This window comes from Grus americana, chromosome 5 (genome assembly GCF_028858705.1).
Source record: "Grus americana isolate bGruAme1 chromosome 5, bGruAme1.mat, whole genome shotgun sequence".
Classification (NCBI taxonomy): Eukaryota; Metazoa; Chordata; class Aves; order Gruiformes; family Gruidae; genus Grus; species Grus americana.
Window position 1 is genome coordinate 21,105,837 of NC_072856.1, and position 25,319 is coordinate 21,131,155.

General features: G+C 39.0%; 1 protein-coding gene across 5 annotated transcripts in view; it reads left to right on the forward strand.

The window, feature by feature from the left end:
• LRP5 (LDL receptor related protein 5) overlaps window positions 1-25,319 on the forward strand; it is a 254,917-nt gene that overhangs the window by 137,341 nt on the left and 92,257 nt on the right. For all 5 annotated transcript variants that reach the window (XM_054826766.1, XM_054826769.1, XM_054826770.1 and 2 more), the window contains 2 exons: window positions 13,151-13,547; window positions 14,031-14,202. In XM_054826766.1, coding sequence (XP_054682741.1) covers window positions 13,151-13,547; window positions 14,031-14,202 — 569 coding nt within the window. The remainder of the gene's footprint in view (window positions 1-13,150; window positions 13,548-14,030; window positions 14,203-25,319) is intronic.

A 25,319-nucleotide genomic window follows, 5' to 3' on the forward strand; every position in this document is an offset into this window, starting at 1 on the left:
GGGTGCTTTCTCTGTTTCCTGTGTGACCTGTGGCAGATGTACTTTTAATAAATCAAATATTGTGTTATACTCATTTGTTATATGTAAATTCCTCTCCAGCCACATTTAAGTTTCCATTAAGAAGAATCTTTTTGTGCTTGCTTCCAAAAAAAATCCACAAACCCAAACAAAGCATTTCTGTAGGCATTATTTACACTGAAATCTCTTGGAAATTTAATTTTACACTGATTTATATTCTTTCACTTTGTGTTGGGAAAGATGATGAGTCTGTTCCCTTTCCTATCTGCTAGTGCTAATTCCAGGCTCTGATCTTTAACACTAATAAGGGCTTGATGTTCACATATATGAGATATTCCTTCTCTGTCCATGACCTCCCAGTTTGCCATACTCTCAGAGAAATGCTCTTGGTATTTTGAAGCTTGCACAAAGGAGCGATGCCTGGAACTAAGGGACAGTGCCAACTAAAGTATGTTCCTTTAATACACTGAGCATTGCTCCTTATAGATCTAAGTCAAGGAGCATCTGGATGATGCTCTTAGTCATCAGGTTTAGTTTTAAGTAGTCCTGCAAGGAACAGGGATTTGGACTCGATCCTTATGGGTCTGTTCCAACTCCAGATAGTCTGTGATTCTTAGTAGACTGAGCACAACCATCTCCAGCAAGGGCTATAAAAACATAAAGGATTATCTGCAATAACCGAAGACAAGGAATTTAGCTGCAAAAGCAACAATATAGTAATGGTACCTTAGCTTCTGCTTACCTTGGCATTATTACTGAACTAGGAAAAATTAAATACCTATGTACGGTGGACAGCTGTGCGAACTTGATGCTATACTTGCAATGCTCAGTAATAGATTACTTCTATCAGGGGTCCCTTCCTAAAGGCTGTGTAAAAAAAAAGTTCAGCTGGTTAATATGTTAAGGATAAATGTCTGAGATTACATTTACTCCTACTAGTGACTTGCTTTAAGATTTGACAGAGGGGAAAGTGTGGAGCAGAAATAAAGGAAATTAGGGTATTTGCATCCATCTAAAGAGCAGGACCTATTAGATACTGCACCTGAATACAGATACAGAAAATCCTCTGGTACAATAGCAAGTGTCTGCTTGGTCCCCTACATGGATAAATGATACTTTTTGGTTGTTAACACATATTTTTTCTTCTGTGACTTTTGGTTCTTTCTAGTTTCCTCGTCTTGGGAGGAATATATATTTATACATAAACGTGAGATTTTTAAAGGATCTTTTCAAGTTTAAATTTCTCATTCTTAAGCTAGAGATAATTCTAGAGGTAAGTTGATAAGTTGAGTAAAGTACACTGAAATGTGATTTGTCCATTTCATGACAGTAGTGAAAAACTCGGCACTACTGAGATCACAGGAAACCTTCTGTAAGTTTCCCTGGGACCAAGGATTGCATCCAAGATCCTCTCTGGATATTTTTTTATGCCCTTTAATAAATCTAAAGTTATTGTTGTTGTTATTTTATATTTTAAATACCTTAATCATCTAGAACGAAGCAGGATCAGCTTTATTGTCTTGAGGTAAATTGGCTTGGGAGTTAGGGTATGAATGTTTTATATATACGTACACACACACTTAGTGTGTGCTATAAATGCGCAAGTATAGGAACTTTGGTGTTTGCATGTCACAAGTTACCTGTGAATTGCCTGCTGATGTAGCTGGCTGATTTGACGTTCACAAGTTATCTGTGAATGGCCTGCTGATGTAGCTGGCAGGTTTGACACTGAAACAGGTACCTGAATTCTCAGTTATGTTGCTGGCTTCTTTACCCCAGCAAATTTACCCTTACAGAAGCTTTAAGCCACTTGAGATGTGGAAATTAAACTTATTTTATGTCAGTGTGAGCATTCCTTAAAGCCAGCGTAAGAGCCACTGCCATATCTTTAGCTTTAAACATAATATGGGCCAAACTAAAAAAGTTACTCATTTTCAGAACCTTATTTTAGCTAATCAGCAGCAGGAGGTTAGTTGTTTTAAAGCAGTAACAAGGAGAATTTCTTCCCTCTTGTGTTCCACCAACACCCTCCAAATGTGTGATGGATACTTTCTAGAAATCTGGTTCCTTTAAGATATCTCAGTCTGGATGTTTAGCTAGCCAGCTGCTTTTGTAGTAATTTTGTCCCTGGTATTTCAGAATGTAAGTGGTCATTTGAGGCATATGTCGTGTTGACCTCAACTCACCAGAGATGCATTTCTCCACTTGAAGACAACTGTTATTTGCTTGAAAGTGGGAGAGCTTTGGCTGTTGAGTCAGTCATATATGGTGGTAGGAGCTGTAGGTTTTCTACTGGGAAGGTAAGAGAGCTGTAGTTTCTCAAATGAACTAGGAAATTCTGTGTTAAATGAAAATCAGAAAAAAAAATTTCATAATTGGAGAAGATGTCACTAGCTTCAGGCGTTTGGAGTTCCCTTATTTATCTTTGATCCTGTTGTTGAGGCAGTTCGTTACAGTTGGGTAATATTCCCAGTGTCTTACTTGTCCTTGCCATTCTTCACAATGCAAAACGGAAAATGGTGGTTTTGGAACCAGCTGGCTAATACTGCAGGGCTCATACTGTTTTTTATGCAAGAGATAGAAGAGTACTGACGGAAGAAATATTAAGGTACTTCCTTCTCATCTCCCATGTGTGTGTTTGTGTCTACGGTTCCTTGGCTGAGCAATCATCAGCTTATTTGAGCAACCAAGCCTCCAAGCAAGACAAGCAGGCAGACAAATTCCCCCATTGTAAAGTTTTTCTTCTGCGATTTAACCGCCAGAGAAGCAGCTCCCTTTGCTAACAGGTCTTCCTGATTAATAAGGAGAAAGAGTATGGACGAATCCACACTTTCTGATTAAGTAGGTCAACTGCTAATTATAGATGAACAGCCTCTTCAGAAAGGGAAGTCTTAGGGAGACATTTGTTATTTGGGATAATTGCTGTAAACCAGCTCTTTGAAATACCTGAGAAAGCTTCTGGTGGCATTGTGTGAATAATCTAAAATAACTGTCAGCACTTGGAAGATGCTGGAAGAGAAATCCTGCATATCAGTAGATAAACTCTGATTATATTCTAGCATTGCTTTGGGGCTGTATTGGGAAGGAGCGCTCATGTCCTAATCTGTTTGTCATGAGGAAAATAAACAAAAGGAAAACTCTATTTTCCCTTATTTCCTAGAACAGCTGCCTGCATACCTGTCTCTCCCCCTTGCCCACTCTATGTTTGAAATGCAACTGTGGAAAACCAGGATCTTTTAGTTGCAAGACACTTTGACTTCATAGGTGTTTTCTGTCCTGTGCCTGGTGTCTGACTACCATAGAGAGATGTTATCCAGAAGTTCTGGAGGACTTTTTCCTCATTGCCCCTCTCCCTACTGCACTCCCAAAAGTGTAGCATGCTTCCTTTGCTTATCAAGGAATTGTTGACCTCATGTTTTTCTTTTGTTAGACTGAGATGGGGCTTCTTAAAGATTACTGTGATCTTTCTCTGAAGGAGGGATATGTGTAATTAGCATCTCCCTTAATGCCTGCAGCCACATGAGTTCCCTGATAATAGTGGTGTCTTCCCTCCAGCCAGCAGATGATCTACTGGAAGGACCTGTGGGTGTCTTGCACCAGATGAGAGGGAAAGTTTGGGTAATAGATCAAATGTACAAGTATTCTATTGTGGTTCCTGCAAAGTGGAGAATTATCCAGGTTCCAGGCTATGAGAATGAGATATGAGATGCAGTGGGTTGAATGAAGAAACAGCATTTCAGTCACTGCATCTGGACCCGTGTAATACTACTTACTCCAAACACATCCTATGGATTCTTTAGCACTAAAACAATGGGGTTGTTATTTACTCGGCAAGAAATAGTATTATGTGGAACTATATTTCACTGAGATACATTTGCAATACACCAGAAAGGGTTGTAAAACTGTCCAACAATGGATACTTGACAATCTAGGAAGTTTAGAGGCTACCTCTTCTATTTCTACTCTGTTTCATTATAATTTCATGAGTGTTTTTTTCTTTCATTCATGTGTAGTTCTTGTTTATTTTGAGTTTGTTTTCCCCTTGCTTTTGTTAGTATGTTATGTTTATGATTTTATTTGATCTGTATGAAAAGATTAGATTACTTTCTATTCATAGCAACTTTTACCCTCCTAAATGGGGAGACATTTGTGTAGCAACAAAGTGAAATAACCTCATATGGAAATGGCCTTGCTTATAATTGCATCTGGATAAACGCCATTGGAAACATGCTGTAAGGAAGAAACCTGGAGGGAGTGAGGAGCATTCTGGAAGGTCCGCCATATCATCTTCTGGCTGTGTTGTCAGTGGTTTTGCTGGGCTAGTGCATGAAACTCTCTTTGCAGGCTTTGGTGCATGTTTCAGATTGATGACTACTTTCCAGGACTCTGAAACACTGTCTAGTTAGAGATGGTAACTAGCTCATTTTGTGTGTGTTAGGTATTTTTTTTTGTGGGTGGGGGTGTGTGGTGTGGGGGTGTGTGTAAAGGAAAAAGCTATGCTCTCACTTTTCAGGTTTTATGCTGCAGGAGAACCACACCCTGGGTCTGCACTGAAAAGATTTACGTGTAAACTTTGTTATCTTGCGTTCACCATGGGCTGGGTGCACACACATGGAAAGTTTCTAAGACCCAGTGATAACTGGTTAGGCTGCTGTATCTTGACTGCCTCTTCAAATATTGGGTGGACAAGCTGTATTTTACTGCATCAGTGTAACAACAGTGAGGATGAGACACTCCCTAGATTTGCAAACCCTAATACACAGGTTTTTATTACTTTTGTCCATGATGTTTACCCCTTGACAGATGATTGTATTAGCTCAGAATTGAATTTTTTGTGGCTCCATCATACTTGAAACATGATAAATAACGCTTAAACTTCAAAGCATTACACTGCTATCATCAGCCTCAAAGAGGGCCAGTGGATGTAAAGTATTTATTTCTATTTGTGTAAAGGAGGACAGCAGTGCAGAGAACTAACACGTTCAAGGTTTCTTGGTGAGTGGGAAATGTCTGCAATTAGAAGCCAACAGAAGTGGGATTGTAGAAAAACTGTTGTATTTCTCTTCAGTATTTTTTTTTAAATAATTAATTATTTGTCTTGTTGGGTTGAAATGAATTTTTCATCATTGTCTGTGTATATTTGAAGGTGTCACTGCCAAAAACTCTGCTTAGCAGAAACTAGGTGGTAAAATGGCTGTCACTTCTAAAGTCAGTGATTCCTTACTCTGATTCAACAGGGTTGTATATCTTCAGCGGAGAATAGGTTTATTTAAACTTTAAAGCCATGCTTTGCAAGGAAATACCAGAATCCAAAGACTGTACCCTTTTTCTAGCAGTGGGGATTTCTGACAGACTTTTTCTTGGCCCATCCTTTTTCCTATGGCTTGTGATGAACTGTTACTAAGAATTCTGTGTGAAGGGATGTTCATTTTTTTTTAGTTAATAAAAAGTAGAAGCTGGGACTATGGTATCTGTAAGCTAACATTAAGATTCACCACTTAACATTTCCAACTTTCTCTTCGTTTTCTTTAAAGCACTATAGACAGACCTCAGAGTGTGGGGGGTAGTTGTTCAAGTGCTTTGAGGTCTTTGGATGAAACCTCTGTATAAAGGCAGATTCTTTGCTTGGTACAGCAATAGCTAAACAATTGTGCTGATCTTTGATTCTGGTTACTACCAATGCAGTTATGACTGTTATACTAATGCTATTTTGAGTAAGTCTTCATAAAAGTTATCATCTACTCCTCTCTCAGTAGTAACTTCACAAAGCTTTGTGCTCGCAAGTGTAGTACTGGGTATGTACAAACTTAAGGTGTCTCACAGAAGCTCAGTCCTAAATTAGAGTAGGGTAACTATGACTTCTGTGTTGCAACAGCTTTCTCTGGAAGATACGTTACTTTTGTCTTAGTCAGCTGTTCTGTGCCAATGATCTTACCACTGTACAGTTTAATTAATATTCTGTTTGTGGTGGTTTTTTAGTGGCTGTATGAATGTGTCAAAACTCTGAATCGTAGGGTTTTTCCTTGTTCAGGCAAAATAACTATTAGAAGTCTGCTACTGAGATAATGGAAAAAACAGTAGACAATAGCTTTTCACTGTAACATGCAGACAGATATGATGTAATTTATGAATTACATGAGTGCTCTGGTATTTCCTTTCTTTGTCACAAGTGTTAGTTTTTCTTATGCCTGCTTACCTTTCAATTAAATCAAGTCCTGTCTGAACGTGGGCATTCTTTCAAAGAAACTTTTCCTGTTTCTATTTTGTTGGTTGCGTGCTCCCACTGCACACAGCTCTCGGTTTTAAATTGATAAACCTGATGTGTGTTGCATGCTCTCCCCAGTCTGCAGTGTCAAGTAGGAGAGTACATTGCCAGCTTTTCCCAGCCCACTGCCATCACACAGTATGAAGCAATGCTCTCTTCCTCTCAGACTGGAAGATAAATAAAGACCTGAACTGGGATGCGTAGTACTGTTCATGTTGCAACTGACTCTGTTAAGGTACCCAAGGAGAATATATAAAAAGAAATTCCATTTATTTCTAGGTATTACCAAAGTTTGTTTCAGTTCCATAAATATTTTTATTTTCTGTGGAAGCTGAATAGCAGGAATGGGGTTTTACACAGTGTTGTTGATTTGAACCTCTCATAGTGAGTTTCATTACATCATTTTTCCTGTGGTGCGAAGAGCAGCTAATGCTAAACCCTTGTGCAAGATGTTGTAATTGTTTTGAATATTGGCAAGCTTATTAAACAGCATGGCAACATTACCTCTTTTCATATACTCCATACAGAATAATAAAGTTTTCTCCCAACCCCATATTCTGCCCCCCTCCCCCCACCCCCTTTTTGCCATACACTGAAACTTTGTGAGGTAATTCACTGTATTACAGCAACTAGCAAAATTCCTTGCTTTTCTGATAAATCTTTTTAGTTTATCAAGAGTGCTGAGACAGCAGTACTCAAACAGCTTGTAAGAGTTTCCTGCAGTCAAAGTACTTCTGACACACTCTTTTCAAAAAGTGCTTACTATTCTGTTCTTTAGAGAACAGCTACAAGCTTTCCTATTTTTACAGTTTATCTGATTTTTTCCCCACAAATATAGAGATTTGCAAAGTTGCTTGTAAATAGACTGAGTCTATACATGCAGATGCATGCACATACATAAAACTGGGGCAAGAGTCCCACAATGGAGCATTGTTCTAGCCTAATTAGCAGACAGACAAATGGGAAAGGAATAGCATGGCGTTTTCTGGCATAGATTAGCAGAGGCAGCCACTGCCGTCTACATTTGTTTAGGTTGGGTGAATAAATTGGAGCATTTGTTACTGTATTATAGATGTCTTGTCACTTGTCAAATGTGAAGTGAGCCAAGGGAAGAATAAAAAAGGCTCTTGTCAAGCTGGTGAAATGGCCTGCTGTCAGCTCTGATTGCAGTTAATTTTGCAAATAGAATACAGTTGCATTTCCAGCACTGAGGCATGAATTTTTAATAACGAGAGCACAAACCAACCAAATCAAAGCAAACACTATACCTAGCATGGGTATTAAAAATAATTGATTACTGGGTATAGGAGGAAAGCATTACATCTATGAGCAACAAAAAAAGTCTCAACCTGTTTTTATAGGATTTCTTGATTGCAAAGAGAGAATATAGTCTCCAGGGAGTGAGAATAACTGCCTTAAATGGTGGTATTTTGTTTTCTCTTCTGTTTGTTTTTTAAATTCAGATGTTGTTCTGCATGTTAACCAGAACAGTTGATCAGCTTTTATGGATATTACACCTACTGAAAAGTTCTGTGGAAGGTCTGCAGAAAGCTTTTGCTCAATAAAAAAAAGACTAGACAAAAATAAACATTTCAAAGTTTAAACCAGTTGGAAAAATAAAACAGCAATTTGAACTTGACTCTATTAAAATGCTTTCTAAATGGAAACTTTAGAGGGACCTAGTTCCTTCTGGTTTTGTGATCTATGGTTTGCATATAGGACTTCACATAAACTTCTGCTGAAGTGTTTGGTTGCTGCAATTGTGATGTTGGAATAGCTTGCATTCCCCGCTCCCCCCCCCAAAAAGCCTTTTGTTCATTGTATGGTGTTATATATGACCATGTTATAAGAATTAGCAGTTCTGCTGGGAATCTCTTAATCATGTGGTTACAAAAGTGACTGTGGTGAGAGAGATTTTTGAAGATTAATTTAATTAAATAAATGCCGTAGCACTTTAGCACTAGGTAAATAGCTAGCTGTAATGTATTAGACGGGTTCTAGGATAACACTAGGCAAGTCACAGCATAACACTTCTGTAGCCTTGAAAACATTCCTACTAACTTTAATAATCAAAATACCTCCGTGATACAGATAAAACTAATGAGCCAGACAAGCTTGTTTGTCCACGTTTTTAGAGAGAATCAATGTCAATTCTCATTTCTTAGTGATGTGCTCAAAGCCTGCTGCCAACTCTTTTTTCTCTAGCAGAAACTTGTTAATAGAGTCAAATATGGTTATAACCAACACTGTGATTCTAGACTGCATTGTAATAAAAGCCAGGATTTTTGCACCTATCAAAAATTATCCATGGTAGTGATCTTTTACTGTCTTTCAAGCTGGGGGCGGAACGTAGTGAGATATGCTGTGATAACATTTTCTGTGTTCATCTGTTTTTTAACGTCCAAGGATGTAGATGCATGTCTGTCAAGAGTCTTATTGTGTAATAATTTGACTTAATTTTAAGTATCTCTGCAGTAGAAATTGCCAAGCAGACAGAATTTTGAGTTGGCCAAGTAGCTCATTCCCCTTATTATTTCTTTTTCCCATAAGGCTCAGTTAGAGGTATGTTAGAAGTTAAAAATTAGAAGCATCTAGTTCAACTACCAATAAACTGTCCCAGCTGTCAACTGAAGTGAAGATTTTTCTTCTGGTCTCCTAGGTCAGTAGAGAAAAGTTTTCTTCTCCCTATTCGTTTTTAGCCGTGTATGTCTGTGGGACAGAACTGAGGTTGGGAATATTTCTACAGTAGTGTTTGCCTGTAGAAAAAGTCAGAGCAGCTGAATATGTAAGAAACAGGATTGTTTTCTTCCCTTTGCAAGAAGATTGTAGTCATTATGGAATTGCTGAATCAAGGGGTTCTGGCTGTCCTGTTCCTGCTCAAAATATTATTTTGTATGCAAGTGAATGTATGATGATATGCACAGGTGAACAAATGTTGCATGAGATAAAATTGAGACCAATTATTGCTGCTGTGAGGAACTGAAGACTATATTATTTGTGAATTTTAGGGGGGTATTAACAGTGTCTTTCAGCCTGTTGTCTAGCCAGCATCTCTAGGCATAATTTGGGCCTTAGACTGCCAGTTCCTTTCTCTGGTATGTTCAACTCTGACCTTGCTCACAGTGAACCACGGTGAAGCTGCAATCAGTTGTGTGAAGAGGCAAAATATATGCATTTGATTTTTATCTATCTGTTCCCATGCAATGATGCTTGTAATGTTGGTTGTCTTAGAAATACATGTAATATTGGCAATTGCTGTGTTATCAGTTGCTAGGCATGTATTTGATGCTTGTCTGCTTCACACTACTTGTACTTTAATATTAAGGTTATGATTGCAGACATTAATATAGTAGAAATTCAGAAGTTAAGATGGATATGAGACTCAGAGTGCTGTGGGTGGCTGAATAGCTGCAGTGCTGCTCACTTTTTGAGACAGTTGAGCTAAAATAATTTAGAATTAATTTAAAGTTTAAAACTCTTCTGTGTTTCTAGAGCACTTGGATGACCAGATACATCCCCCTTTCCATATTGAGTTTTAAGGCCTGAATTTTTACTTCACTTGCACTGAAGAGGAGGTTTTATTTTGACTCCCACAAGTGAAATATTTCAGAAACATAGAAGCAAGACATAAAACTTTGCTACATGAGGTATTTGTTTCTACTGCAGTTGATATGCTGTTGTAGCTTGCTCTCTGACCTCTGCAATTGCAAATCAGTGTCCTGGTTTGCACATGCTCTCTCTAACAGTGATGTTTTTTCCCCTTTGGCTATTAAGGTATTATTGTAATTTGCAGTAGAAAATCAAATGTTTTCTGTGTGTTTAAATATATTAAGAAATAGGACCTATGGGGAATTTTTCCTGTAAAGAGACTGTTTGGTGGTGGATAATCTGTACTGTTGCAGGTAACATGGAGGTAATATTACTCCCTATATAATATGACCTGGGTTTGTTTTCATTTCTGCTGTTGTCAAGCTAACGTGCTCTGGACAAACCAGTGTCTTGGTGACACTGTAAGTTCTTTGGAGATGGTAATGTCAGAAATGAACGAGTATGTTTAATACTTAGCACCACAGGACTTGATACCAATTAAGTACTTCCAACAAAATGTCAAAACAAATAAGTTAATGAAACAAGAGATCAAAAAGCTTTTCTATTGGAACAGGTTCCATAAAAATACCATTTTTACACTGCATCGATCAGTTTTCAATACAACTCTTTTACTATTTTGAAGATCCTCTCTTTCTACTTAAAGTTGATTCTCTCCGTATTGTATTGATTTTAACCTGTTTTCTAATCCAGAGATGTCAGCGTAGTCCTGAGACTGCTACTGTTCCTGGGGTAATCCTTGGTGTAAAGAGTGAGAACAGCATCACAGGCTATGGACTGCTTTTGTTCCCAGACAGATTTTTAAAACAGCTGTTTGGGAACTGTGTCACATTTGATTTACTCTGAAGTAGTTGACAATGTCACCTTTCATTCATGCTGTTTGCCATTATATGTAGTTAATCTTTCAAAGATGATCTGTCAGAATATACATCTAGCAAAGAAGCTTGGTAGAAGAGGAAGTGTAAGCTATGGTAGACTTCTGTCTACCATCCTCTTTTTTAAGAATACAGTTGGATTGATTGATTTTTCACTGTTCAGGAAGTAAACCGTCATTTTTTAGCATAATGTAAAATATCAAATACTGGTTTAGGTGTTCCATTATTTTTATTTAGTAAAGATGCTAAAATCCAGGAGATTCATAAAGCTTTTGAAAATAAATACTTTTGCTAGCAGTGCCTTCTAAGGGTTGCTGATGCATGTTGTTCCCTTAGCAGAAAGGAAACTTGAAAACATGAAAAACTGTTGCTGTGTTTACCTAGGGGGGCAATGGAGGAAGGAAGCCTTATAAGTTGTCTGATCACCTGGGGCTGTTCCCTTCTCAGTTTGGGCAACAGGTTTGCTATGTCCAGAGAAGTGAGCAGAAGTTTCAAGCATAAGAAACACTCTTTCTGAAAACCTGTTTTTATTTTGCAACTTTTGAAGTTAGAAAAAGTATATTAAGGAAATTTGATGGGAGATATCTCTCTTGCTTTGCTGTCAAGAATGTATGGGCTTTCCTTACTCCCTTTTCTCCACATGGTTTTTGAGCTCCAAGTTATTGTTGCTTTTCTTCTACCCAAGCCTTCCCTCAAAGTTTGTTGCTGCAACTTATGCTGTAGTTATCAAACCTTGTCAGCTAACACTGACTGGAAGAAGCATTCTTGCTGGAGTCCATCCCCATGCCAGCACGAGTATTTGTGGAGCTCCGCAGTGACCCAGTCTGGTTGTTAACTTAGACTGAGGGCTTGCTTTCTGTTGAGTTAGTTTTTGTTTAGATCAGCTCTTTAGTGTGGTTTGCAACACACATCAGGTGAGGAGGAGTGATACAGAAGTGAGAGCAAGCAGCCCATGGCAAGGAGAAGGACAGCACCACTTCATTCAGGAACTGTGGTGACTTGAGGTAGTTCAAAGTGCAGATCAAACTATGTAGTCCATGCTGTGCAGCAAACTTCTTTGGGTGATGCTATAACACTGCTTTTCTAGATCCTTTCCTTTTATTATACGCTTGCAGCCTGAGCACTGTTTCTTTTCAGAGCTTCTGAAATAACTATTTGGAGACTAAGCTCTTATTTCCAAACCCAAAAGCAAATAGCAGCACAGTCCAGCTCCCAAAGTGAAGGTGAACTTGGTTTTGATGTGCAATAGGTTCAACTTCTGATTGTCCAGAACTTCATATGCATGCCTAGATGAGAATTATTTCTAGAAGAATATTCTCATGAGGATTTGAATTTCTGTTATTCTTAGTGGGCTCAAAGGTTATGTCCCATGTTGGTCATTTTCATTCAATCTGTGCTGTTGGTGGGAACTGGAAATTACCGCCTCCTGCTACTGTTTGCTGGTCTGGATGAAATGTGACAAGTGACTTTTATTCTGGTTTCCAGTTTTAGAGTGTTGCTAAATGATAAAAATTTCTTGTCAGTTTTCAAACTACACAGCATTGATTTAGTAAGAGAGTAGGAAAAATACACAAACTCATATTGCTCTTTTTGTGCTGAATGTGGGAAAAATGTGTTAAGCAACTGGATGTTTTACTGTTTCTTCTGGTTTTGTACTGATAAAAGTAGTTTCCAGAAAGGCGATACTGAAGATGCCATTTGTCTTTGAAATATGCTCCAGGTTGTTGTTTGGCATCCTTTCCATAAGCTGTGAAACTTTGCAGTGGGGAGGAAGAACAGAGGAGAGAAAAGAACAATCCTATTGCCTTAGAATTAGTTTTGCATCAACTTTGGCCAGATGAGAAATACTTGCTGTATTTGTGACTTGCTTTCTTGTTGGGCTGTCTGGAGCAAATCATGAATGTAATTTGTTTACAAATACTGACGTCTTCTGAAGTCTTCTGTTAGCCCTTGTCATTGATTATGTAGGGCTTGTATGTGAAAACCATGTCTAATGCAGTGATAGAGCTGGAAGGAAGTTTGGCAGAGCTGAGGAATTCTATATAATGTGATGAGATATTTGGACCTACCCCCACGAAATTTTTGTGGGTTTTTTTTTTTAGATTCTAGACAGAGATTGCTATATTCCATATTAGTTTAGGAGGCTGGGAGAAAGACACTATCACTGTGAAATAAGAGTGCCAGCACAAGTAACTAGTTGAGAAGAACTGATTAGGAATAACTCCCTGCTCAGACAAGTCTATATTTCAATGAAAGTTTGATGTCCTTATTTTAAGGAAATATCTTCTTATTATAGTGACAGTGGCAGTTCATAGCCTATTGTTCTGTATTGAAGTGCTTACATCAATAGCAAAGGAAATGATACCGTGAATGGTTTTCTCCCCAGGTGCTGAAGAAGTCTTGCTGCTTGCTAGAAGGACTGACTTGAGGAGGATTTCCCTGGACACGCCAGATTTCACTGACATTATTCTGCAGATAGACAATATCAGACATGCAATTGCCATAGACTATGATCCTGTGGAAGGCTACATCTATTGGACTGATGATGATGTCCGGGCAATTCGTCGGGCCTACCTTGATGGCTCTGGAGCACAGACTCTGGTAACCACAGAAATCAACCATCCAGATGGTATTGCTGTGGATTGGGTGGCGAGGAACCTATACTGGACTGATACTGGAACAGACCGCATTGAAGTGACTCGGTTGAATGGGACGTCAAGAAAGATCCTTATCTCAGAAAACCTAGATGAACCTCGAGCAATAGTGCTCAATCCTATAATGGGGTAAGTTTTATGTTTATTGATAGCCCTGTGATAGGTCTTTGGATCCTGTTTATGGACTCCTGAAACTGAAAATCTGCAAACTGTGAGATGATGTGTGTTATTATTTGTCAAATGTTCTGGAAATAACTGGCTTTCCCTTCCTTCATCCTTTAATACTGTGTATATAAAAGGTGACTTCTAAATACAGTGTTCTTCAATGAACTTCTACATTGTTTGTTTGGTTGAATTTTCTTTTCTCTGTGCCTTCAGTGTTATCATAACTATGAAGGAATTGGGCCATTGCACATTTTCAGTAGTTTAATTTATTTAATGCTTTATACTGTCATTGCTGATAACAGTTTGAGTTGGCTTGTTTGCTGCAGTTGGGGAAGCAGAAAGTTAGTAAGTTCTTTCAAAAGCAGAACAGATCTTGACACTTTTTTGTCTTGCATGTTATGTGTATTAACTGTTTCCCCCCCCCCCCCTTTTTTTTTTTTTTTACAGCTACATGTATTGGACAGACTGGGGTGAAAGTCCGAAGATAGAATGTGCTTATTTGGATGGTTCAGAAAGGCGAGTTCTGGTGAATACATCTCTAGGTTGGCCTAATGGCTTGGCACTGGATCTTGAAAAAGACAAGCTTTACTGGGGAGATGCAAAAACAGATAAAATTGAGGTGAGTAATAGAGCCATGCTTGGGTGCATTCTTCAAAAACAAGTGCTGTTCTCATGTGCCGCTTTATGTCTTGGATACATTTATCCATTTTTTGAGGAGTCTATTCTTTCATTAATATTAACATGATATTTAGCACAACAAGACATATTTGAGAAGAAAGGAAACACATTCATGTGGTTCAGAAAACTTTTGCGAGAAATGTTATGTTTGTTATGTCCACATTGCTACAAGTGTAATTTAATTACTTGAAATCTTAGGTTTTACCTGAGGCTTTTGCAACAAATTGGGACACTCAGGTACAACTGCTTTAAAAGATGTTTTGACCTGTCTGTGGTGCTTGGAACTAGTATCTAAAATTGCTGCATGCGAAAGACTTGATGCAAGGTTCATGTACAGGAGAAGGTGGATGTGGGTGCCCTAGAAAGCCATATTTCAGGACCTTAATAATTGTATGGTGTCCAGATGCATGGACAAGAAGTAATTTTTAATGTATTTCCTGCTTTGAAAACAATATAAGCATTCTACCTCTGAATTTGAGGAGGGGAAATCCTCTTCACAATGTTATATAAATATTTATGACAATATTTAGTATTTCTTAATTGTTGAAAGAGTGTCTGATAGAACACGGTGTGATTCCCTTATCCCCCCCTTTCTTTGGGAAGAATTTTCTTAAAAATGAAAAAAATTCATCCTGTCTACCTATTGCTCAAACACTAAAGTTGGACAATTATCAACTTGTTTGTTATGATGTGCTCCCAGGAGTAAGGTAGTGGGGTGCCTCTGGAGATTCACTGGTCAAAGCAAGCATCTGTACTGGTCTAGTCATGGACATTGACAATTGTACCAGGGAGGCCCAAGATGTTTCAAGAGACATTGTCCTAAAGGAGATGCCCTTTCCCCCATTGTTTTTGCATTAGTATTTCACGATTAAATCTTAATCTAAAAGAATAATTGTGCTGCCACAGAAATGAAACAAATCTTAGATGTTGCTGTAGAGAACAAAGTAGTTTCACTCAGAGCATAAGGTGATAAATAACTGAAAGAGAATGAAGGAAAAAGGGTTTTTTGGGCTTCTGAGCGTGTGTACATGAGATTCTGAGGTTTCAGTGAATTACTAGCAACTATTCAACTGAGAGGAAATTCAGAAAATTGATGGAGCTTGATAATATTGTGATGTAGAAGGGCACATGGCTTTTGTGTCATCTAGGAATACTGATCAGCAGCCATTTTATACATTTGTCATGGATGTGTTCATGGAGTTGCTGAAGACCTGCATGTAGTAGTGGGCTCACTTGCACAGGTGTGTCCATTTAATTTGAGACAACTGAGGATATGGATAGAGAATATGTTTACAAACAGATGTTGTGAAGAAGTCTCAATTGCTTAAGATCCTGTTGTGTTGCCCACGACCCTCAATGCTTAGTTTCTAAATAAAATAGTTGTTTAAGAAGTGCATCTGGTTACTGGCCACTTGTGCTCACATTTCTAGGAAGGAAAAAATGGATTTTGAACCTCAATCTGAAGTTGTTATAGTAGGTTATGATTAACCCAAGGGTTTGGATGACAGCATGAGATGTGACCTGATATCAGGCAAATTCAAAAATTCCTACTCTGTTATCATTAGATCATTAGATTTGTCAGCCAGACGAATGTTCCTTTTTCATGTCTTGTTAAACTCCAGGTGACACATGGCCATAGGCCCCATGACCTGGTTGTGATATGTCCTTAGTATGAAGTAGTTGTTTATCTTCCACAAAGGTATCAGAAGAAATTTGAAAATTAAAGGTGCTAAATAATTAGCACTGAGTATTTTAATTTGAAAAGGGAATTCTCCAGGGAATTTGAATTAGCTTCAAAGACAAAGGAAATAACTAGCTAACTGAAATCAATTCAATTGAAAAACAATTCTCAAAGCAGAATGTGAGAGTGAAGACCCCCCAAAAAGTTTTTTTCTCTTTAAAGGAATAATTAAAAATTTTCTTCCTATCGTATAAGCTAGTTTGCTGAAGTCATGTTTTGAATATATGGTTACAACATTCTATTTCTGTACCAATGCCTAAGAAAAGCAATATAGAAATTTTTCCCTTGGTCATGGCTTGTGAAGTCAATTGAGTTTTCATGTTGTTTGGGGGGAGTAGCATATGCAGCATTTTTAGATAAACAAATTTTGAGGGATAACTATGCTCTCTAAGGGTTTTGCCCGCAGGAAGGGAAGCAAGACTGTCATCTAGCTCCAGAAATGTAACTTCAGTGTTTGGCAGTAGCTAAGTACTGGGCTCAACTATCAGAGAGGTCCTGTCGCTATCACCTCTTACCTTTCATCCTGCAGGACAGGGAATGTTCCAGATACCACTTTTACAGCTGGGACCATAGTCGTGCAATGGGTCTAAGTGATCTATTCAGTCTGTCTCACTTCATTGTAAGGCAGCGAAGCCAGCGATACTGTTTGGTTTGGCATCAAAGTTTAGGAAAATCAGAGAAGCCAAAGTAAGGGCTTTTTATTCCCTCAGTTTTGTTTATTATACTTAGTTTTTGTGGTTCTCTTCTGTTTGCAAAAATAGAGATAAGAGGGTGATTCACTTGGTCTTGCAAACAGAAGATATTCTTTACATGAAGTGGATTGTGACATCTGTAGATACGTTGATTCCTGTGTATTGTGCAATCCCATTTTAATTGTTAGCACAGAGTGAAATCTCCATGCTCCTAGCAATGGATTCCACATTTTCTTAGATTAAAACAGATGTAAATTTTCTCATTTTAATTCTTATCACTCTCTCCTTTTCTTTTTTTTTTTTTTCACTTTTTATGTTTGGAGTTTATTTTTGCAAGCTATCACGAACAGACTCCTTCTGAGGCTGTATTTACAAATATCTGAATAGGCCTATTTAGGATATGATGGAGAAAAAAATTCATGTGTGTTTGTCTGCAGTTCTGAACCATGCTATGAAGGGGTCTGTCATGGTCTGTTCTGGACTGGCATGAGTTAAAACAGCACTGGCATGTTATCAGTAGAAATGGATGTTAGATGCTTATTGCAGAACTTCCATTAGAAAACAAAATTTCAGTTTCCATTTTGGAAAACATGCCAGATGCATTTGTATATTCTGCTCACTTGGGAAAGAGCTGTGTGACTTAACCAGTCACTGACACAGCTCAGGTACTGGCCAGTTTGAGACTGGTGTCTAATACAGCTTCTTTTCATTAGTGCTCCTCTACAAGATGAAAAAAGTGTGCTAAGGATATATTTTAGAATAGAAGAAAATTGATCTACTGGATTGCCCATCTTGCTATATTTGTAACCTAACAGTCCTGTGCTGCAAGATTTCTGCGTTTGAGAGGTTCTGTTGATACCCCAGATTTTCCCAGTAAGCCATAGTTTGTGCTACTCTGCTGGCCCTAGTACATGGGAAACCTCATTGTATGGTGTATGAGATGGGGCATTTCCACTTTTGCTTGCTGTTGAAATTATTCAACATAAACTCATTCTCTCATGCATGTGTTCTGTTGCCAAGAGCATGCCATTCAAGTGACTTGCCAATGCAGCTGGTGTCTCAGTGATTTGTTCTGTATGTGTATGTATGTCTGCTGCAACCATGGTTTGTCAGAAACAAAAACCAGCTGACTGCAAGTTGAAGATACACGTTTATATTTTATACTATAGTTGATCTAGCTGAGTATTAGGATTTTTGTTTTTCCCAGTAAGCACATAAAACTACTTTGAAGGATATTACTGGATAAATTTAGTTTATGTTAACACCTAAAACCAGCATAGGTGGGATAGCAGAGAGTAAGCTGTAACTCTATTGTGTAACTGATTAGGTAGTGCCAAAAAAAAAAAAAAAAAGATGAAATTTTGGATGGTTTACTCTGTTGCTGCACTGCAAGGAGAGACTTCTTGCTTCATCTAAAATGACATTCAAATTTATGTTGAGCACTGCTGAAGGACCTCAACCAACTGGAGGGCCACTGTGTGGTTGAGAAAGTGGCAGCACTCTGCAGCTGCAGTCTGCTGCAGAAGGCAAAGAAGGTGGCATGTGGCATGTGGATTGCTGCGTGCTGCCTTGTATGTGCTGAAAATGGGAGGCCAAAGAGCCGTTAGATGGCCATGGAGAGGGACAGTGACTGGGCCAGTATATTGCTCTACATTGGAACAGTTGACTGTTAAGGTACATCCTCTGCTCCCATTGCCTTCTTGTCAGAGCAATTAGTTTCTCTTGGACTTCTGCAGCGCTGTCACTTGACAGTTTTCTCATGTTAAAACTGCAGTCCCAGATTTCCTGAAGCAGCTGGAAATTTTCCAGAGACCAAAGATCTGCGAAAAACATAATGTAAAGGAAAAAATTCCTGTCTCCACTCTTTTCCTCTATCCATCTACTTTCACCTATCTGAAAATGTCCCAGATCACTGTGTAGAAATTGCAAAATAGAATAATTGAAATAAATATCTCTACTACTGTGCAGAGCATGGTTGGACTTAAAGCCTGTTGAGGAAGAAGTAATATTAAGACTGATGCCTGATAATGTAAAAAGTGCACCATGTAGGTGTTTTGGGTTTGCATGGCTAGGTTTTAGTAGTGGGGGGGCTACAGGGGTGGCTTCTGCAAGAAGCTGCTAGAAGCTTCCCCTGTGTCTGATAAAGCCAATGCCAGTCAGCTCCAAGATGGACCCACTGCTGGCCAAGGCTGAGCCAATCAGTGACGGTGGTAGTGCCTCTGTGATAACATATTTAAGAAGGGAAAAAAAACCAGGAGCAGCAGTTTTTGCAGCCAGAGAGAGGAGTGAGAAGATGTGAGAAACTCTGCAGACATCAAGGTCAGTGAAGAATGAGGGGGAGGAGGTGCTCCAGGTGCTGGAGCAGAGATTCCCCTGCAGCCCATGGAGAAGTCAATGGTGAGGCAGGCTGTCCCCCTGCAGCCCGTGGAGGATGATGGTGGAGCAGATATCCACCTGCAGCCCATGGAGGACCCCACGCTGGAGCAGGTGGAGACACCTGAAGGAGGCTGTGACCCCGTGGGAAGTCTGCACTGGACCAAGCTCCTGGCAGGACCTGTGGCCCCATGGGGGACCCATGCTGGAGCAATCTGTTCCTGAAGGACTGCACCCCATGGAAGGGACCCACGCTGGAGCAGTTCGTGAAGAACTGCAGCCCGTTAGAAGGACTCACATTGGAGAAGTTCGTGGAGGACTGTCTCCCGTGAGAGGGACTCCATGCTGGAGCAGGGGAAGAGTGTGAGAAGTCCCCCCCCGAGGAGGAAGGAGCAGCAGAGACAATGTGTGATGAACTGACCACAACCCCCATTCTCCGTCCCCCTGTGCTGCTGGGGGGGAGGAGGGAGAGAAATCAGGAGTGAAGTTGAGCCTGGGAAGAAGGGACGGGTGGGGGGAAGAAGGTGTTTTAAGATTTGGGTTTATTTCTCATTATTCTGATATGATTGGTAACTAATTTTTTCCTAAGTTGAGTCTGTTTTGCCTATGACAGTAATTGGTGAGTGATCTCTCCCTGTCCTTACCTCAACCCACAAGCCTTTCGTTATATTTTTTCTCTCTCCTGCTTGGTTGAGGAGGGCAGTGATACAGCAGCTTTGGTGGGCACCTGGTCTCCAGCCAGGGTCAACCCACCACAGTAGGCTTTTCTGTAGCTTTCTTATGAACTGCTTGTAGATGAGAATTGCTTTCATCGCATAGCATGCCTTCAACTGCTTTCCATATAGAAAAACACAAGACTGATTATAGCTTATGCATATTTGTGTGTATCTCTGTTTGGTATTATGCTCTGGTTTCTGGTATTTTAGATCTGCAAGGAGTCATCTTACTGTCCCTGGGAAGGCCTGTTCATATACGACGTTCTTAAACAGTGACAGAACTTTTGTACAGCATGGAAATTTGATAAGCTCAAGACATCCGTCCTATTTTTGCTGGACCTCGGGTTTGCATGTACTGTCAATGTCTCTGGTTGGTTGGTTTGTTTGTTTTGAGGTGGTTTTGTTTGGTTTTGTTAACACATTTTGACTTTTTTTTTTGTGTGTGTGTGCTTTTCCACAATTAGAAAAGAAACACTGCAGAGTTGTTGAGGGTACCAAATGGCATCCTGTACCAGGAGAGTATGTTCTTATTTGTGCATGTAAAACTTCACAGGGTGAAAACAGCAGTTACGCTCTCCTGGCAAAAACCTTTTTCTAAGCTTCCCATCTGCAGCATTCAGCTGCAACACAAAGGGCCCAGTGACTTAGCAAGCAGTTTGCATCCTGAAGAAACCATTTGGCAAGGCTTGTCAATATTTTGCATGACAGGAGCCTATGGGGCTTCTGCTGCAAATTTGGCACCCTGTGGTAACATTGTTCCCAGATTTTAATTTTTTTATTATTATTATTATTAGTTTGATAAAGTGTATGACAAGGAAAAATATATAGCAAATTTGGAGTTGTGACTGTCAAAATTATGTGTTTGTCTGCACAGCTTCAGTTATGAGTAAGGAGCATGGATTAATCCAACCGAACTCTGGATTTTATGGACAGGGAAAAGGTACTTTTCAGGAACAAACAGCAGATTAATAAGGATTACATGGTTCCAGCAGAGAGAGAAGCAAAGACCCAATGCCATCCACGTGTAGAGTTTCCTAATTCTCCTTAAAAGCAATTTTGTGATTAGCCATGTTTTCCCATATTTTATTTCTTCAGCATTTGCTTAAAGTGCCTAAGGTATAATTGCATAATAAGCAATTACTGAATTCTCAGGTGCCTGTTAGCATGTATGCATTTTACTTAAGTTTGTGCAGTATTCTTGGAATAAATGATATGCAGACTATCCCTTCTGGCAGCTCCCTCTTGTCCGTCCGTCGCTCCCCCCTTCCCCCCAATTGACAAATGTCCTTCATTTGTCTTTGCAGAAGACTCGTAATTATGTACAGAAATTCTTTGCAAGTTTTTAGGGTGTTTAAGTCTAAAGTGTAAGTCAGCACCAGATGACAATGCTGGAGTTCACTGAAAAAAATTTCCAACATGCAGTTATGTGGGCTGTCCTTGCAATTTAAGGAAGCAATCTTTATATAGTTTTATTGTTGATTACATTCTGCATAAGTGGTGTAAAATGACATTTGGAACAATTTACTACTTTAATGGAAGTAGGCTTTGCAGAAGTCATTTTTACTGGGGAGATAAATTAACAACTAAACTAATTTAAGGCTGCTTTTTCTAAACAAATCCAAGTATACTTCACATATTACACTTTGTTTTCTGGTCATTTGACCTAAAAAAGGCAATATTTAATTTATACATGAGACATTTTCTCATAACCGATATATTTTTGTGTTTGTGTTTGTTTGCATTGGTGTTTTTCATCAAAGGATTAAAAAGACTATGTAGTGTAATAAACTATTTGGGAGATATTCTGGACTGATTTATTGAAACAGGCAAATCTTATAGAGAGAACAACTAATTTAAACTTATCATCACATACTAATTAGATATAAAAAACTCAAGGCATCATTTTTCTATAAATATGGGTGTATTTCAGAAGGTCTATTTTATATGAATGTAAATAATCCCCATACTGCATATTTGTATTAATATGTGAGAACAGAAGAGTGAAATGGATATAGAAATAAGAAATACAGGATCTCATTGATCTAAAGAATAGATATTAGTCTAAGTAGACAACTGCAGTAATAAAATCACTTAAATTAATGATGGTGAGGGAGCCTTAGTTTGGCTGGTTTTTTGGAAACTTCTCAGTTACTTGATTCAATTTAGAACTGTGGCAAAGAAATGTCAGCTAATGTAATTGTTAAAATAAGTTATTAATTGAAGCTTATACACTCTATCCTATACTTTTTGCTTCTGATACATTTGTAAATTACGTCCTTTCTAGATGCAAGTGCTACATATCTAAAGTGATACGTATTGTATTATGTTGACATATAATATCCTAATGTTGCATAGCACATGTCAGAATTGGGCTAGCACACTGTGCTTACATCCCTGATGTTCATATAGCTTTGCTCAGCAGCATATTCCTGCAACCTGGGCTGCTCCTTTGAATACTGCTGTTAGTGCCACTTCTAGTTTTTCTTTTTGCAATTTACTACTCTCCTGCCTGGGATTAAGCTATGTTATTGGGAGAGTGAGATGCGTACCTGCTTATGGCCATTGGGTATGGTTTTTTTGTTGGGGATTGTGTATGTAGTTTGTGAACATTAGATACACCGCTATGTTTTTATTTGCTTTAAGTAGCTGTTAGGCCTCTCTATTGCTATGTGTTTTGCTTGAAGAAAAACAGCACAAATGCTGTTGTTGGTGGATGGGTTTTTTGTTTTACTTGAAGGGAGCTGCTCAGCAAACATTATCGGATATTTGTAGCAGTGTCCAAAGGCCTAGCATGTAACTATCTTTTAAGGTTCTGAAGGGGAATAATCTATACTAGTGAGCTTGGGACCAAATTTTTACCAGCAGTCAGATAGTTATTGTAGAATGGATTGGAGGAGTCATTTGGAGGAAGGTCTATCTTAAAATGTTGTCACAGGGTTCTGACAGTTCTTGGACTTTAAGACTGATGACAAATTAGTTATGATTGCTTTTCCAGGAGGAACATTGCTAGGATGGAACACAAGTTTTTTGGGAGGGAAGAGAACTGTATCTTTAATTTCAGTGCTTTAACAATGACAATTATAAGTATCTCTGGAGAGTTGCATAAAGAATAAAACAGGTTTTCACTAATGCTACAGAATTATATAAAGCCTGACAGGGTGCACCTTTAGGAAGAAGAAAGAAACCTGGCAGCTAGGGGAAGAGGGTCTTTTTTTCTGACCTCTTCAGGAATCCCCACTCTCTCATCTGCCTATTGGCTGTGTTCTGCTTGCACTATCAGACTCATCACCAGATTTGCAGTCAAGAATAAGCACCTCAGTTCAGACTGGCAGGGACGTTAGTGGGGTCTCAGCTTCCTCTGCTGAAAGAATTTAGAGTTTTCTGCTCAGGCATATTTGGAATTATCTTTCTTAACTAATTTGTTGCTGTAGAAATGATGTTGCAGTTGATCCAGCCTTGTACACACCAGCCTGTAGTGGGGAACAGAGACTGCTGAGATGACATACAACGATCTGTAATATTCAGCAGGTCAGACCACTGAGTGAGTTCAGATCCTAATGGTGTCTTATGAATTGAAACTCTTCTGGCTGTGTTACATGTTTCTAAACCCTGAACTCTGGTTCAGGATTTCCTGGTGTGAGACTACCTCTTTCCGGAACGCAGAAATGTAGCTAGCCTCTATCTGCTAAAATGCTAATGTCCATATCCTGTTTAGAAGCATTGAGCCTTCTATCTCCACTCTTCTAATTACAAGATCAAGTTGTCTGTATTTTGCTTACTGCTTCAGTAGGAATTTCAATACCTTGCACACCATGAGCTTTGTTTACTTTTAAGAGGACTGTTACCAAGTGTGGGAGCTGCTGAAGAAAGTGAGATCCAGGTTCACAAAATGAGATGCTTTAGCTGATCAGAACATGTGTTGCACCTTTCTACTCTGAGCTATGTAGCAAGAAAGTGTTCACAGAGAGACTCATTGATCGAATGGAAGAAGATGAAATTATCAAGGTGAATTCCCTTCTGTCCCTTTTCAGTGTTGTGAGTTAGCTACAAGGTGAACTTGTATCTGACCTCTGAACAAGAGCCAGCATTGAAAAGGAAACTGTTTGGTATAAAGGACACATTCAAACTTTGGCCAATTCCATCCTGTGTTCAGTAGTGCTCTTGGAGATACGTATAATTTTCCATTCTTCAGCAGTCTTGAGTAAAACTTTTTCTGCCATTTGGGATGGGATGGGGTGGGGTGGGGTGGGATGGGGGGTACCTCTGCAGATGGGTGATGACCTAGCCTCAATTAGTCTTGTCTTTATCACCTTTTGCTGAAATATAGCAACCCAGTAGATAGGAGTGTGGAGGCTTCAGTCCTCAAGGGAAATGTCTTGGACCAAAACATTGTAGAATGTCTTCTCAGCCAATGTACGTTGGTGCCATGAGCACGTTCTTAGTTCTTTAAGCTCAGATTTCCTACATAACTTCAAATCAAATTCAAGACTCCAGTTCTTTTCTTCATGGTCTAGGCCATGCATATGGAAAAGGCAACTGCACGTCTGAAGCAAAGAATGCTGTCTGGGGTACTGTTGAGCATAAATGGATTTTCCACAATAAAGGCGAATCTTTTCTGTAGTAAAGAGAATTTTTTCTTAATGGTTGTGCTGAGATACTGGATTAACCTCCTCTCCTCCTTCCTTTTCCCAATTTCCGGTAACTAAAAAACATCCAAAAGTTCAGTACTCTGTGTTCCAAGTGCAAGGTTCATATTAGTTGACCTTGCCTTCAGCATAAATAACTAGAAATGTCAGTCTATAAAGAAGTAGAGCAAAACCAGCCTTGGAGCAAAATTCCATTATAAGGAAGCAGTTGCAGCATGGGCTTCTTGTCTCAAGTAGAGGATACAGGATATGATGCCGCCTGTGTTAGTCATGCCACTTAATGCACTAGTAGAAAACTCTCAGATAATGATTTGATTGAATGACCCTCCATAGGATGCTCTTGATCAGGGATTGTCCCAAACTTTTATATGCCCAGCTTGATGTTGTATCCATTAGCTTCAAAGTGAAAAATCCACAGATATTGGCTGCTGCCAGTTTAAGTACTCCTTTGAGTCTTTCCACAGTGAAAGCTATACCAGTATGAACTTATTTTCATCTACAACCATTTATGATTTATTAGGATTGCTGTATAGTCATAAAGACCTCTCAATCTTGTTGATTTTCCAGGGACTATATTGTTTCGTACTACTTCTTTTAAAGGGACAACTTAAAAAACAGCAACTAACAGACAGCTGCTAAATTTGGTCTTTGTGGAGTGCTCAGGAATTGCTTCTCTATGTACAGCTTTTGCTATATTTACCAAGAGGAAATCCTGAGGATGTATTAAACTACAAAGTTGAAGAATTATTTGAGTTTTACATGCTTGAGGCTCTCCTTTCTCCCCGAAGAATTATTTTAGGCTATATGATATCAAATCACCCTTTTCTGCTTGCTAGGGAGAGAATTCTGCTTTACTTCCCTTGCTGGGATCAACTTCCTGTATTTGAAAG